We start from the raw sequence: 17,241 nt of genomic DNA, 5'->3' as shown, positions 1-17,241 counted from the left end.
TGGTTTTACCTCGAATATTTATCTCCGCTTCCACGTGTACAAATTACACGCCACAAATCACGCTTGCTTGCCTGCCTCAACTAACGTGCTACGTTCATCCGTTTCAACAAACGTAAGTTTCTTCACGTGAATAACGAGAAGCAATTCACCGGTTTCATCGAACATTCGATCAAAATTCCACCGTGGTGCTTACCGCCGTATCGCGGGCATAGTATGGATTTCCCGTCAGTGAACGTGGTCGTTCCTGTCCTGGAAATATTGGTCCCTCCGATTCGAGGTTGTCGCGCGAGGCGCGCAGCCATTTTCGAAATTCCTCACCGCGCGACGACAAAATGGCCTCGAGCCAGTCGCTGTACGCACTGGGACCGAGTATGTCCTTGACAGATCGAAGCCAATCTTGAAATTGCTGGAAATAACGCCCGGCTAGAGAGCTTTCCTCGGAAAATGTGCCGAAGAACGCGTTAGCTTGTGGATTTTGCGAAAATCGAGAAAAGTCTGGTACAGCTGTGGTTCGGTGATAAATGGCAAATAATCGAGGGATCTGGTTTTGTTACTTGTTATCGGGACGAAGAAATTGACTTGAACGAAAGTTTAATTTAGCGTATAAAAAAATTGAAAATTTACAGAAAAATTAGAAATCTCCAACCTACGGTCAGTCTTCCCTTTTTCATGAAAAAGAAAAACTTAAGAAATGTTAATTTTTTAAAGAGGAAGACTGAAGCCTATATCGTAACTATTTGTAATATTTTTCTGAATTTTTAATAGGATTACTTTCAAATCTTCTTGTCCTTCGGCGTTCTTTATCCACAGTTCTATGGCGTCCAATTCTGCCTTCGATTGTAGGTGATTCAGCCACGAGTAAGGAGTCCTGCGTGGTGCTCGGCATTTAACCAGAAAACGTTAGTTAATTCGAAAAAACATTAGAATTTATTATGTGTAACTTTGTGAAATATTTTTTGCGTTGCAATTTAATCTAAGAAAATAAAACGAAGCTCTTGCAAACACTCAGAACTCACTTTGTTTCTTCTCTTCCATTCCCTTGCGACGTATTTCGAGATCGCTGTACAAATATTCGTCATTTTCATATTTTAAAATACCTTGTTTATTCGGTAAGCAACAGTAACTTGTTTTTCCAAAGGAGAGTTACGCGCGATACAAAAGAAAAATCTACCTTGACATCGACCGGAGAGACCTCGTCTTCGTTTTTCAGAGATCTTCTTGAAAAGGACGAAGAAGAATCATTTGTTGCCACCGCGAGAACTTCCTGGCAAGTTCTTTTAATATTACAGTCGTTTGCTGCACAGGGTCCTACAACTTCTGCGGAACAGGTTTGCATTCGCGGGCACATCCATCCTCGACAGTGTTCATTCGTTGCTTCTTCTTCTACGCGATACAGACAAAAATATTATACGTACACTACCGGCCAAAAATTTGGTATCTCTAATACTGAATCCGCTGCTAATTCTTTATTGATTTGAAACTGATGTTGCGGAGATCAATAGCACTTTACCTCATTTCAATTGATTTGAACGATAAAAAATTCGGTAAAAAGTTATTATAAATGCTAACTTATTTTTTGAGAATTTTGGTGCAACTTGCAATGCATAGCGATTCCAAACATTTGGCCGGTAGTGTATATAACACTGTTCTTGTAGTCGTTGCTGTAAGCTGCGACTGTTCCTTCGTTTGCTTTTCTATTTCAGCGATTTGTTGACGTTGTGCGGATGGTGCGCTAATTTCCATACCCAAGATAATATCTCGAATTTCCGATTGAGTCAGTGACGCGACATTCACACTAAAAACAACAATTTTACAATTTTAAAGCTCTCAAATAGCTATACAGGGTGTCCCGTAACTCCTCGAACACCCGGAAATGGGGGTTGCTGGGGTGACTCTGAACAACTGTTCCCTTTACCAAAATGTTGTTTGAAGCTTCATTTTTGAATTATTGACTGATTATTAACGAAAAACGCTGGCCAATCAGAGCGCGTGTAGAGCCGTTTAATAAACGTTTCAGAAATTTACCTCTCCTTATCACGCAGTCTGGCGTGTGTTTGCACGGTGGATTCGAGCAATTCTTTTCTGGTCTTCGCAGGAAGCACTCGTACTCCGATGAACAGCCAAGACTTCGGCATTTTCCAAACCAAAGACGCACTTCTGTGGAAAAAGAACTTTTTACGAGTATAATAATAATTAATTTCGACAATAAATATCAAATTTGAAAACACTTCTGCGTTTCTAATCCACTCGCGTGAGATTTCCTTAGAGTAATCTTTACAACGTTAATTACAGCGAAAACGGGTGACAAAATAGAGACGAGTGAGAAAGAATTTATGTCGGAACTTATTATGCAAAGCCCCGGCAGTCTTTAAGAAAACTGCGTTTTAATGGCGGTATGATTGACCTTTATTCTTCGCGCAGCTCCTTAGTAATTTACAAGGAGGACTGGCACAGAACGACTCCCTGAGGATGCAGTAATTTCCTTGAGGACACTTAAAGCCGGCACAGGAAGCGGGACCTTCGTGGTACTCCTTTCGAGATACACATCTTGCTATCTGTTGCTCGCATTCTGCTAAATATCGAGTTGATTAAGTAGTAAAAAAATGTAACTCTATTGAAATTAAACATTTTCATTCAAAATAATTTCCATAATTTTCGATACACTTTTTTTTCAACGTATTACAAGAGCATTAATTTCACGTAGGAGTTCCCTTAACGCCGGACGGCACCTAATATCGGACATTGGTTATATCTGCAATAATTGAAACGCTACCGAGCCGTTATTCTGCGTATCTCCTAGAGGGGATAAAGGGAATAAAAATAAGTCTTCTACGCGTTTCAGTCGCGTGTGCACAGGTAGAGAGATTTATTTAAGAAAAAGCTTAAGACGCTAGGGGAACTCCCCCTATATAAAAATTCGAATCTCTAAGAGAAAGAAATGCGCGGCAACTTTCAGGGTGACTTAATAAAATATGTAACGTAACATATTTTGCTGTATTTTTATAGATTAAAGTTAGAGATTATTATAATTCACTCACGTTCATCCCAATGACATCGACGAACCTTCAACATGCACACGTATCCACTTGTGCAATGCACGGTGTCACAAGAAGAAGGTCCTCTCAACGATTCTTAAAAACACACGCAAATTCTACATTAAAATTCGTTAGATTTCTGGATAATAAGGGGAAATGAAGAGAAACGTAATCAACAATTTTTTTACTTTGTCCCAGGCGTGTTTAATTTAATTTTGAAGAACCGTGAACGTGTGTACCTATGTGTGAACGAGAAGGGTGAAAATGCGTATTTCTCCTTGAGAAACTCTGTTCGAGAGAAATCGTTCGAGAGGGAACTGACCTGAGACATGCAGTCTAATTATGTTTATATTTTGTAATTAAAGTGTGTCGACTCCTTAATTAATTTACCAAATCCCACGCTACATTCCGAAAGAAACGAAGTTAAGGGATAAAATTCTCGTTAACTTCTGCATCGAATTTCCGGAAACTAAACTTCTTATTCCCTTGATCGTCTAAAGGATGAAAGGTCCTCTCTGCGAATGGAAATTGTATCATTGATTTTGCAAAGATGAAAAAGATACGATTCTTTTGTGTCGAATAATCCGAAGTCTACTGTGCATTTAAATGTCCCGTAGGCAATAATTTAACGCGGGTTGCAACGCACATGAAACTTTAACGACTGGATAGAAAATTGGATCACGCTTAATCATGCTCTCTATGTGCTTCGACTCGTGAAATAATGAAATTTCAGCGACAAACGACGGTGTAACGAAGTACACGTGTTCTTCGAGACTTTTACCTGTTTGAGATTTCGCGCAGTACAGCATGCTGGGACACGGAACATCCTTGCATCGAAATTTTCGATGCACGCAAACGTCGTCCTTCTCGCAGTCTAAATACGTGCATCCTCTGTGGTGGTTGGCATCGACAAATTCTGCAATTAAACAGGTAAGTGTTCTTAAGCATTTAACATTTTCTCACGAATTTTCTAAATTCCTCTTTACGAATATGCGGTATAAAATTTGAAAAACATTTGAATTACATTTTTCATTTACATTACATTTCTGAGTGAAGGTGTAAGAAGTTTTACAGAAATTTGTAGACGGAAAAGTGTTTAAAGGCAAATTTTTGAAAATATTCGCGAGGACAAATTTTTGAAGAAATGAAAAATTACAGGATCGTGTGTTCGCTTCGTAATTTCTTTAATAAAACAGTAACATTCACTTTTCTTTGATAAACTCGCTATTATAAATGAAAGAAGATTAACCCTACCTTTTTCACTAAAATCTTCAAGGCGAACCTCTGTAGTCAACAGCAAGTGAACAAATAGTACGAACCACACGAATGCGACACACTTCGCTTCCATGATATCGAACGTTGTTCGATCGTAGCTACACCTGAGACAAAGCAGTTGACGTAATGGTGTTTCGATATCAGTCGTGTAACTGGATATGCTAAGAAAATGTAACAGAATAATCGGTCAGGTGTGTACTCATCAGAGAGATACACCACCGTTTTAAAAGTGTTTCGACACTAACTGAACGTGAAGCATACTGAAATATAGTGAACTCTACTGAAATCTACCAAAATCTACTAAAATCTCCTGAGCTCTGTTGAATTCCATTAAAATCTACTGTATTCTGGTATCTATTGAAACCTTCGAAAACTTACGGAAATCCACTGAATTTTGTTAAAATCTACTCTATTCTGATATCTATTGAAACCTTCGAAAACTTACGGAAATCTACTGAATTCTACTAAATCTTAAAATCTACTAAAGTCTCCTGAGCTCTGCTGAATTCTATTAAAATCTACTGTATTCTATTAAACTCTTCTGAAACTTACGAAAATCTACTAAAATCTAACGAATTCTACTAAATTCTATTAAAATCAACAGAAATCTACTAAATTCATATTTGCGCGTTTATTTTGTACTCGAACTTCGTGCCGCATCTAACTAAATTTCACGCCGACATGAAACTCAATCATTTAAGTTTCTCTAGAGTTTCCAGATTTTTTATTCAAAAAAATCACACGTATATATTTACATTTCTAACTTTGTTCTTTTATCTAAGACATCATAACCTGGACTAAACTAAGAATAAACGGTCTGTGGTTACGGAAAATATTTGTTAATTTATTTGTAACAATACTGGGAAATAAGGAAGGAGCATTCGTAAGACATTACATATCTCTAACATATTCGAAAGCATATAAATTATGCAGGGTCGGACATTTAAGACAATACACGTTATACATTATCTTGCGTGTAACAGGAACAATTTACTTTGTTCTTCGTTTGTGCTACTACTTAATCGCAATTAACGCTCGTATTCGTCTCAGTAAGCTCGTCGTATATCCATTAGAGAATCGAGAAAATATCGTGATTACCTACATATCCTGAAATAAAGTATATAATGTAAATAAACGTATAAAAACTCGGAAATTATGCAAATTTGCATAACGAAGCAAAATTGTATGACACGGTAAACGTGTGAAATTATTAAATACAATAAAAACGTCAATTGTCAGTATATGTTCGGAGATATTATGTACAGTATACATAGCGACAGAGTAAATTCGAACAATCAATTGTTCACTTGTTCAAGAAACGTGTTTCAAATAATTCCTTCGCCTTTCGAGGAAAATATGGATTACGATGTTTAAACATTTCGTTCCAACGATAACAGTATAACTCTACTATCAATCGTATCAATTACCGAACGAATACTTTTTTTCGTTCTCAAACAATGCTCCTCTTTTTATATACATTTTCAAAACACACTAGACACCATTTCGACAAAATCAAACGTCTACAAGAGACACAAAGTTTCACCATTGTATCAGTAATCATTAAGTCGATTTCACAAATTCGTCACGAATCTTCATCACTCGATGAATCACATCGAACGTAAAACAAAGATTTTCCGTATATTGGTCTATTTGGGTATCTTGGGTCTCAAATTGGATCCAAAATTGGGACCTCGTTATTTTGGGTAATTTACGATCCTGAAACTTCTCAACACCACCATCTCAAGAAAAACAAATCTCCTATCACACTTTCGTCTCTAATTTCAACGATCTATAGATCCTCCAGTTTGTGTCTCAAGATCTCCTTTAGTACAACCTCAAATAAGACAAATCACAGGAAGAGTTCTGTTCGCGAATCTTTCCAGTTCAGGCGGTAGAATAATTTTCGAACAATTTCTTCGGTCCATAAAAAAACTCGGAGAACTGTCGTCGTACGTTACGCGCTGCTCTTCACTCGAACCTGCAACAACCCAGCGAGCGCGCTTGTAAATCCGGCATTGTAATCCAACGTGACTTCGGTGTACACGTAATCTTCTCGATGGTCCTGGAACTTGTCCGCCTCGTCGGGTCCGGAAACCAGGGCTCCGTAGAGAATCTGCGGGTTTGGAGCGTCTTTGTCGAATTCGGGCCATCCGCAGGCGGCAGGTCTGTCAGGACAGGACGACGCCGCGTGATGAGGCTGCTTCGGAGGATTTCGACCCCAACCGACCACGTAGCTCCTGCCTATATAGGAGAATACAGTGTTTGTAAATGATTGCAGGACGAGAATGAGTGAGAGAGAGAGAGAGAGAGAGAGTGTCAACAAACAGTGCCTGGCTCGTAGGCTCGGTTTTTATAAGACGGATTCCCCACTTCTCGGTTAACGTAATTTTCGTACATATGTTTATTGTCTTGTTTACTAACGTCAGCCGCGCCAATCATAATTAACGCGGTTCCTGATTCGTTCGCGGTTGGTAGGGGAAAGAGGTATAAGAATAGGTGCGGAAATAGTCTTAACTCAGTACAGTATCTTCTCTCCTCTCCTCATCTTTCACTTCTAGACGAGTTCTTTTGTTTTGGAGGTTTTTCGAAAATTTTCCTGCGCGTATATATCGGGGCCTCCATACCCAAATAGGAAACCGACAAGGGAGAATAGAGAGGGGATAGTTGGCGTAGTGCGCTAAGCCTCGGCTTGGCAAGCCGAAGGTCCTGGGTTCGATTCCCGTTGGGTCCTACAAATGGGGGGTCGTCAGGGATGGAGGAGCATCTAGGCTGCACGAAGTCAGGCGCTGTGAGATGAAATCATCTGATGAGAGGGTTTTTGCATGTCTCCCAAAAAGAGTTGAGAAACAGAGTTGGGCTGGAGAGTTGCCACTGTGTGGGGGAGTGTACCCCAAAGTGTTTTGAGTTGAGTTGTGTTGCACCGAGGAACAATTCGAGGGCGAATGCCAGTTCAGGGTGGCCGAGTGTAGTATCGGTGCCTCCATACCCAAAAATAGGAAACCGACAAGGGAGAATAGGGAGGGAGTGGTTGGCGTAGTGCGCTAAGTCTCGGCTTGCTAAGCCGGAGGTCCCGGGTTCGATTCCCGTTGGGTCCCTCAAAATTACATGTAAGTCCTGCATGGTTTTTTCACCAATTTTCCATCTTCAAGTTATCTAACGTCTATTACACTGTAACGTCTCGTACCCTCTTAAACACAGTCACGCTAGGTCATAGAGCTCTTGTCACGTGTTGACTTTCGATCACGGTATCGGTCTGCATGCATTCTCTTTCAAAGGAACTGTCACTCGGTCCAAATACTTCTACCTCACATACTAAATATATACGTATTCGTTGTAAACGGTGCGCCGTCGTAGATCAGTAGCCACTGTTTCCGCACCTCGATAAGTTCTCTGTCAGACTATTTTAACACTAGAAAGACCGACAGGGTCTAAAATGACCCATTAGCAATTTTGCAAAAAAAGTGAATGTTCGATACCGGTATCATCGTCTGCAACTTTCTGACTTTGTTTTCTGTCAGTTTTTGAGAAAGTCAAGTATTTTCTCATGGACCTGGGTCTGGCTGGAAAACAATAACAACTTTCTCTCGAATTGTCAACGGCAATTGTCGTTATAAATAATTGCTAGTAAAGCTAGTAGCAAGGCTTTGTCACAAATTCTCAATTCCACAAACCGCTGGAATTAACAATGTGAATTTAATCTTTAAAAAAATTCAACTGTACGTTACAAACGACTTCTACTCGCGATCTCTTCCCTCGAATCGCCACGTACAATTTTTTTCGCGACGCCTAGTATCAGTGGCAAGCTTACCGCCGCCTCCCAGCATGTAGTAAATTTGTTGCTCGGCGAATTCGCGATATTCCTGCGGGTTTCCGATACCGGGTGAATCGGCCGCTTCCAGACAAACGAACGCGACATTCGCCGCGTGGCAGAGGGTGCCGAACTTGTCGATATAGAGCAAACCCTTTGGTGTACGTTTTTGCTGGCGCACAGAGAAATCGCAAAAAGCCCGTGCAGCGTTCTGGTACTCCGGCTGACCTGTCATCTGAGCCAGCAGAACCTGTTAAAATAACGAAAACGTCCACTATAATTCGCGACAATCAGATACAAGTGTTTTTGTGTTTAACACGTTCGCTATTAAATGTCACATACAGTGTGGCGAGCCAATTCTCACGATTGAAAGGTATTATCTGTAGTAATACATCCTACAAAATGCACAGTTTCAGTGTTCAGGAAATATTAGGTGTGCGTAAGTGCTGTGTAAAACTGATAAAAATACAGATATTGAAAAAGTGTGAATCGAAATAATTCAACTAGTGAATCAATTTAATAAGCGTCAATTTCTGGACTTTATTTCGAGTTTGCTTTAAGAGAATCTCGCGAATTAATTTGTTTTATTGAAAATTCGTTATTACAGTGATTTTTGATTGTTCTTATGTTTGTGCTTCGATTCGATTATTAAATTGTGGATTTGCTGCAATATTAGTGAATAACGAAATAGCTTAATTTTCACGCAAGTATTTTTAGATGGATTTTATGTTTCAAAAATGCTGTAACATAAGTTGTTATTTAGAATTTATTACTTATTTGAGGCATAATCTTAATTAGACAAAGTGCATCGTTGAAAAGTATACACACGGTGCCTTTTTCTCCGTGAACTTCCACCTCGCTCATTTGCTCGTGAAATGCTCAGTCCAAGCTCAAGTATTTTTCATGGTAAATAAAAGAAAATACGTCACTTCGTTAAAAAAAAAAGAAGAAAAATTAGTAAAATCTGACAGATACGACTTTCATATCCACATTCTAATTTTCCTCCTGAGATGCAATAACTTCTTTCGGAGACATTTCTTCTGTATCTTTGCAAATAAGAAAATAATCAAGGACAGCAGAGTTAGAAGAGGCACCCTGTATACACATTTAAACGCGCGGCAATCGTCGAACATTTTCCAATCGTTACTCACTCTGTCTCTTGACAATTCTGAATTTACCTGAACGCCAGCGACCTTCTTGTTGTAAAAGAATTCGTTCGGTCTCTCTTTGAGATGGAAATGCTGGTAATGATGCTCGGCATCCTCGAGGTACATCGTATCGTTTGTCGCCTTGAACAACCACACTGCCGCCCAGGTTAACTCGTCGCCATAATCAGTACTCTCGTAGTACTGAGCTGCTCCGCGGATCGCCTCGTGATAAAGACCGCGATACTTATTCGCAAATTTGTACAGTTCCTTCGCGTGTTTTAAACACAGAGCACTGTATTCGGGATCGTGGTTGCGGAAAATGATGCTGGAAGCCGCGAGGGCAGAGGCTGTTTCGCCTGCTAAATCGGAGCCTAAACGGTGGTGAAAAATTAAGATATTAGTTACTTTATATTAGATACTTTGATAATCTTCTATTTTCAACCCTTTGTAGACGTAGAGCTAAGTACTATTACTTTAACGACACACAATTAGATCACTATTTCCGTTTGTTTTTCTTTTAAATTAAATTGTAGCAATAAATTGTGTAGGAACCGACGAAAAATATTGAGGGACCGAATGGGAATCGAACCCGGGACCTTCGGCTTAGCTTACTTTTATCTCTTTTGTTAATTTGCTTCATTTTGATACGAATAAAACTACGATGGAGTTATAGAATAGCGCCAGTGGAGTGCAACACTTTTGGAATTAGATTAATTTTGATTAATTAAAATTAATTTTAAACTAGTAAAAATAGTATAAAAATGTACATGTATCGTACCAGGATGTTCAGGATCGATCTTATAAGCGGGTCTAGTGGTGTTCAGTTCCTCCGGTCTTCCCCAGAACGTATGATCCAGCGAGAAATCACCGACTTGACCGTAAAAGACATACTCGCTAACGTGGCACTTAATGAAGTAATCTGTAGCCCATTTGATAGCTTTGCGGAGCTCATCGAGCTGACCAGCCGCGTTGTAAGCTTCTGGCCAGCTGACGCCACCCCATGCCAGAAGTGTGGTCGTCGAAGCCATCGTGAAGCCGAATTTCACGAAATCGCCGGCTGAAAATGTTCATTGTACCAAAATTTATTTTTAAATAAATATCGCGCTAAATTCAAATCTACCGAGACTACCATTTCTAAACTATTCTTCAACGTCCCTTTTAGTTACCAGCTTTGTTACTATTTTCATTTTGTTATTAAAATAACAAATATAATTTTACAAAAATTTACGAAACAAGATTTTTATCTATTTTGCAATACTATATTTCTTTTATAAGAGGAAGTCCTGTTTTCTGTTACCTTACGTTCCTCTTGATCACTTAAATTCAACGTTCGATACGATCCAACAGTATGTAAACATAATTTTATAAAACTTTAGGTAAATCAAGTTTAAAAAAGAAAAGTAATTTCATCAATAATCTACAGTCCACGAAATCTCGTTTCGGGTAATCCTGTCTTTGGCTAATCTTTGCTCGATCGATCGAATCACTTATTGTATAGTCGATGGAAGAAATACGGCGAGGTCGTAAATTGAAGCGTTCGGTAATGGCGCCGATTGATGCGGTAACACGTATAAGGTCCAAAGCAACATTTTTCAATTTTCGATTAGGACTGAATCGAAGCTAAGGTATAGTTGATGGAAGCGATATAGCGAGGTCGTAAATTAAAGCATTAAAAGGCGAGACCGATTGATGTAGCCACACTCAGGGCCGTACGTCATTTGTTAAATCGATATTTATAATTTCTGTTTACAATCTTTCATTTAAGTTACACGGTATTAAGCCTTCTGCTCGATGGTAATTCCCCTATTGGTAAAAATATTTGAAAGCACCCGTTTTTTGTATACTTTGGTGCAAGTTAGGGGCAGCTGCAGATTTGAAAAATTCGCCAAAAATAGAAAGAAAAACTTATCAACTCGATAATCGCTACTTATTGTGTGAAAATATATATTTTTCAACTAGTGTCCCCTTTCCACTGTTAAATCAAAACAAACACTTTTTTCCTAATTTACTCGAAGTTGGTAAAAATGGAGCTGCACCACTATAGCTTCAAGGTCCTCAATCAACCTGGTGCAGTCAACGATTAAAGCGCAGACAAATTTTTTAGAATATGCTGTAATGGAAAAACCAATTCTGTCAATTCGAGCTTGTTACCTTCTTCGAATTGCTGTTTTGGCTCCCGGATTACCTGACTGATTTTACGATCTCGCTATATCGGTTCCAAGGACTGTACATTTCATACGGCCCTGGACCTCGGGTCCTTATCATCTCAGGCTTCTGTCGACTCGCTTGTCCGTACGTTCGAACGTGTAAACTTTGACGCCTGCTCGATTTTACGATCTCGTTACATTTCTTCCATCGACTATACGCTGGATTCAAGTACCGTCATAATAGCCTCCGGTCAAATCTTCCCCGTTCAGGCCACGATCTACGAGCGCCGAATCCCCTCTCCATGGGATTCGATTGTTCTCCGGCAGCTTTCCCGATCGTTGTGCCTCGTAAAATAAAAGCGAAAACTCCAGGACACGGGCGTAATCGTTCTCGTCTTCGATGGGTTTCACGTAGTACGTCGGGTTCGCGTTTATCGTGTCGATCAAGGCTATCGATGTTATCGCCAGCGTCTGTAACGTGAGCCATTTATTGAATTATTCGTTTCACACGACAATGGAATCATACTCGCTTATCTGGATGGAGAAGGACATGCAATTTTTCTGTTATACTTCTGCTCCTTTCTTCTGACATTTTGAACAGCGGTGAACGGTATTTTTGGTAAATTTCGGGAAATATTTTTATTTTCACGTGATAGTGAATTTTTGAAGTATTTTTATTTTCGTGTGGGAGTAATCTTTTGAAATATTTTTATTCTCATGTGACAGCAAATTTGTGAAACATTTTTATTTTCACGTGATAGAAAATTTTTGAAACGTTTTTATTTTCACGTGGAGTACCTAAATTTTGGAAATATTTCTATTTTCATATGATAATAAATTTTCGAAATATCTTTATTTTCATGTGATAGTAAATTTTGGAAATATTTTTGTGTTCACGTGACAGTGAATTCTTTTTACTGAAAAAATCACAGTCTAATTTGACAAGAATTCTTTTCCATAAATTAGCGCGCAAGCTCGTTATTCGAGAAGGAGGAAAGGATTTTGCATGAAATTTCACGAAAGTGAGTTATCCTCGACACCGTGGAGTTATGACGAAACCGTACGACTGCGATAAATCCGCAATGCACCTTAGAGACATAGTACGTGACGGACTTCGGTAAAGGCCACCTAAGAAGCAACAGTGAAACTTTCGTTATGACATTAGCTACACGATAGAGTAGCATTCGATATACGAAGCCACTCCTTTTTTGGATTCAGTTACACGAGGTTGCTCGATCCTTATCTATAGGAAAAGTTTGTCTATGAAAGTTCGCGTTTTATTGCGTTGCTAAAGTCTATAGATCAATGTTAGATCGTTTTCATTTATTCAGTCGGCTTACGTTCATGCTGCAGTGTACGTGTCGTTAAACATTGCTCGTTAATTCATTATTTACTGGATAATGCTAATTGAAATTGTTTTCCTTGATGCAATAATGATAAATACATATTGCGGTCTGTCAGGTATACTAAAGGTACGTTATTAATTACGATTCAGTTCAAACTTGGTACCGATGATAATTAATTTAATTACATTACAATTTTTGTTTATTATTTCTGAACTACTTTTTTTAAAAATTATATGTACATATGCCAATTTTGAAAGAATGATCTATGATCTACAAAAAACTCGTTCACGTAAGATAAAGAAATTAACACAAAAATCGAAATTATTCTAATTGCAATGAATTTTAAATAATTCCACGTTAAAAATTGATAACGATAATTAATATGTCCTTATCCAAAATGAAATTTCTACATTTCCACTGTTTCGTTCCTTTAACTTCGATACATTTCAAACTACCCCAATTACCTGTTACAAGTCCAAGGAAGAAAGATTTCTGGTTCTGAAATAACAAAAGTCTAAACTCTAAATCTCGCGACGTTTATTCTTTCCTGTCTCAAACAACAAACCCTGAACGAGCTCGCCTCCCCGAACATCGTCAAACTTTTCTTTTATTTGTGCCCGTGCAGCGGCTAAGATGAAACGCGCCAATACGCAAAAGTCTGGTTTTGTCGGCGAAACCGAGAGTCGAATACTGTACACTTTCGAAAGTCGAAAGCTTTACGCTATCGTCAAACATCGAAAATAATTCTCGAAGTATAGATAGTCGGTGGAAGAAATATAGCATTAAGCAGAATCGAATGGCGACATTTTTCTTTTTTCGATTAGGATTGGACGAAAGGCATACTTCGATCCTGACTGAGATTTCACCTTCTTATCTGCTCAGGTTTCTGTCGATACGCTTGAACGTATAAACTTTGACACCTGACCGACTTTACGACCTCGCTATATTTCTTCATCGACTGTAGACACCTGAAATATTTATTCGGTTACGTTAGTATCTTTCGCGAAATTTTTTTTTTTTTTTTTACATTAAATAGTAACAATTTTAGAACAGACTTAACCCTTTCGCTGCGGCATATTTTAGTATGTAATGTTCGTGGAAGATGGTAGATATTTAAGCATAGTCGCAAATCTTCTATTTTGACCGTATCGTTGATAAATTTTGTTCATTTGCTTACTTTAAGTCGCATCAACATCTAAGTTAGGTTATTAGAGACTCGGTCTATAGTAACGGTATTTACAGTTTTCCAAGATTGGTATTTTTAAGGAATCTCAGTAGCGTTTATCTCCGTCGGTAAAATCAAACATTTGTTTTATTAAATTAACGCGGAAGTACTCAAAGGGTAAAATTAATTTCTAAAGTTGAGTAACACTATCACATCAAAATTCCCTCTCTTTACTATCTTTCAATAGAAATTCCTCACCGCACTTAAAATATCCACTACATTTTCCATTAAAAGAAAAATAATTGATAAAGTGTCTAAAAACAGTTCGTAAATTAGTAAAAAAATTTTCACGCGTGTGCTCCTCCCATTAAGAATGAAACAATTCAAAATGAAATTGCACCGAAAAGTTTCAGCAGCGCACCGCGAGCAATATTTTCAAAGAGGCCCACAGGCAGCCAATAGTAATGAAAGGGTTAAGAAGTCCTCGCGAGCCACTCGATCCCGAACACAAGTGTAAAAGTGACGTGGATGAACGTCAATAGCCGTTCCGTGACATCGATGGGGAGAAAAAATTCCATGCTCATATCGCCGATATCAGCGGGGCTGTAAGTACGTGGAATGAGTTTGGAACCACGTTCGGCGCGTCGCGTCGGTTCTTCCCCGTGGCTCGCGGCGTAACGTTCTTTCCAGGAAATTCCCAAGGTTCGTCGACCACGTAATATCTGTATGACAAACGCCAATACCCTCCGCAAATACGGAGCTTATTGTAAACCCGTGTCCCCACGTTTTTTCACCACAAGTGAACACGACGAAATTTGTCCACACGCGACTAGCTGCTTAGCGGACTTTAATATTTGCGATCTTACGCGGAGATTTCGCTGCGTGTACGAAGCGTTACGAGTAATAGGTATAGTGCGGTGCGACATTCTTCGGTAAGTTTGAAATTTTTTTTTTTGTTACTGCATATTTCAAGGATTACGTGAATTCTTCTTTTTATTTTACGTGTAGAATACTGTAAATAATTTGTGTATTTGTGTTATCATAGAAAATTAGACAAACTATTTTAGATACTTTAAATGCCTATTTTTGACATAAGATTCGGCAATCTGGTAAGAAGTTAACTTCTTCATTTTAGTTTAAGAATTATGCAAATAGTCACATATAGAATCTTCTCATTTTACGTATAGAAATTGACGAGAGAAATTTTGATATTAATTATATCATGACACTTGCGACGAGACGTTTATATTGATTAAATTACGACACTCACTTTCGTCTATCTGAGTATAGACGAATCAATCAATTGATAAATACTTTAATTAAAATGTTCACGAGACTAGTCCCGTTTGAAGGACGATCACAGCAGACAATAAGAATGCAGACTTGCGTGATGGTAATACGTCTGTCGGTAAGACATGGGGACCGGAAGTCGGTGTCCCGGCCGCTACTTCCGGCCACACAAAGAGTCTACGTCTCGTCAATGTCAGGGATTCGCAGCGATTGAACGAGGGAAAATTTGATTTCTCCCCAGATTGTCGAGTATTATGTCAAACACCCATTTAAAGTGAAACTGACATTCCTTAAAATGATATTTTAACGTATATCACTTATTTCAAGTAACTTTAAATAATTTTCTGCGATTCTACTTCTGTGTGTAAAAAATTGAACATTCATTAAACACGATGCAAAACAGTTTTTCTGTTATTTTATATTCTTATTATTTTCAAAAATTTGTAAATGATGTGTTATTTAGAGGTCGTCGAACTCTGCTCAAATATTCTATCTTATTAATTGTTAAATCTAAATTTCTCATGATTTTGGGCGCACTTCTGATAAGGAATAATTTTTAACCATTTTATTTAAATACTATTCTATATTTACGTTATTGAAACACTGTCGTATAAGGATGCTTATCCATTTGATGAATTTTGGACGCAAAAAATTAATTATTTGATAAATTTAGGACACAAAAAATTGTTGAATGTTTCACAATTTTCTGTCGTAGGAGAATACTTGAAAATTTGATAAATTTCAAACTCGAAAAATTGTTAAACGATGCAAAATTTTCTACAATACAAGAATACTTAAAACTTTGATAAATTTTGAATGCAAAGAATTGTTAAACGATGCAAAATTTTTCCACAATACAAGGATACTTAAAAATTTGATAAATTTTGAATGCAAAGAATTGTTAAACGATGCAAAATTTTTCCACAATACAAGGATACTTAAAAATTTGATAAATTTCAAACTCGAAAAATTGTTAAACGATGCAAAATTTTTCCACAATACAAGGATACTTAAAAATTTGATAAATTTCGGATGCAAAAAATTGTTAAACGACGCAAATTTTTCTATCACACCGTAACATTGTTTTCAGAATTACAATGCATCCGCGGTCTCTTCTCGCCAATTTTTCGAAACTTCAACATTTAACGTCTCTTTCAAAGACCGCCGAGAGCCGATTAAAAGTTACCAGACCAAAAGTTCACGGGAACTAGTTTCTCGTACATACATATCTGTGAACGAGCGACGAGGACAAACGAAGCGGCGTGTTTTTCGGCATGCGATTCGTACGCGCTGCAACGCGCGAGAACCAGCCATAAGTATTCAAAACGATGTCTCGCGTTGGCATCTTGCTCGATAAGCACGCATATACGTTCGCTAAGAATTGAAGAGACATGACGTAACATTCAGCGACGAAATCGTGTCGCGTTCGCAATATAAATGACTCTCAAACTCTGTACTGTAATTAATATTAAAATCAGTTAATTTTGTAAAATAACGCGTAATGGATAGTAAAGTAATTTGCATCGTAAGGGAATATAACATCGACAGTGTAAAATTGTCGAAGATTGCAAAATAATAAATATGGTGAAATTGGCAAGTGAAAAATGAACGAATAAATTACCAAAGTTACTCAAACAACGAAAACGTAGGCATTCAAACCTTTCAGCCAAAATCCAAATAAATTACCAAAGTTACTCGAATAACGGAAACACAAGCACTCGTACCTTTCAGCAAAAATCGAGATACATGTTTACCTAAAACGATCAACGGCTACAATCACATTTACCAACAAACGCGTGAATGTTATTTAAACGTCTGATTAGACAGTTTAGCGATGGAAGATGATCACTCACCGTGAGCCAGGTGAGGAACGCGTTCAGCTCCATTCTCTCGATCTTCCTCCCACAATTCTTCCTTTGTGGGAACACGGACAACTGTTAATCACCTTTCCGCGAGGTTTGCCAGAATCGATGTGAAACGCATCTCGCGATGTCGCATGTCGATCGTTCTTCAGGTGCACCCCTTCT

General features: G+C 38.3%; 2 protein-coding genes across 2 annotated transcripts; both read right to left on the bottom strand.

Moving 5' to 3' along the window:
- Positions 1-1,012: 1,012 nt before the first annotated feature.
- LOC108575006 lies at positions 1,013-4,383 on the bottom strand. The gene is made up of 7 exons (XM_017937695.1): positions 4,290-4,383; positions 3,817-3,951; positions 3,039-3,131; positions 2,405-2,569; positions 2,026-2,157; positions 1,172-1,383; positions 1,013-1,060 (listed from the first exon to the last, which is right to left on the bottom strand). The coding sequence occupies exons 1-7, from the start codon at positions 4,381-4,383 to the stop codon at positions 1,013-1,015; spliced, it is 879 nt and encodes a 292-aa protein (XP_017793184.1).
- A 1,881-nt stretch (positions 4,384-6,264) lies between these two features.
- On the bottom strand, positions 6,265-17,241 carry LOC108575020 (endoglucanase E-4-like). Its single transcript, XM_017937711.1, has 6 exons — positions 17,068-17,241; positions 11,647-11,884; positions 10,045-10,323; positions 9,297-9,637; positions 8,119-8,368; positions 6,265-6,551 (listed from the first exon to the last, which is right to left on the bottom strand). Exons 1-6 carry the CDS (start codon positions 17,098-17,100, stop codon positions 6,265-6,267), a joined length of 1,428 nt encoding a protein of 475 aa, XP_017793200.1. The 5' UTR covers positions 17,101-17,241.

This window comes from Habropoda laboriosa, unplaced genomic scaffold (assembly GCF_001263275.1).
Source record: "Habropoda laboriosa isolate 0110345459 unplaced genomic scaffold, ASM126327v1 scaffold204, whole genome shotgun sequence".
NCBI classification, from domain to species: Eukaryota; Metazoa; Arthropoda; class Insecta; order Hymenoptera; family Apidae; genus Habropoda; species Habropoda laboriosa.
The sequence above is the reverse complement of the archived record's forward strand: the minus strand, read 5'-3'. Positions and strand labels throughout refer to the sequence as shown.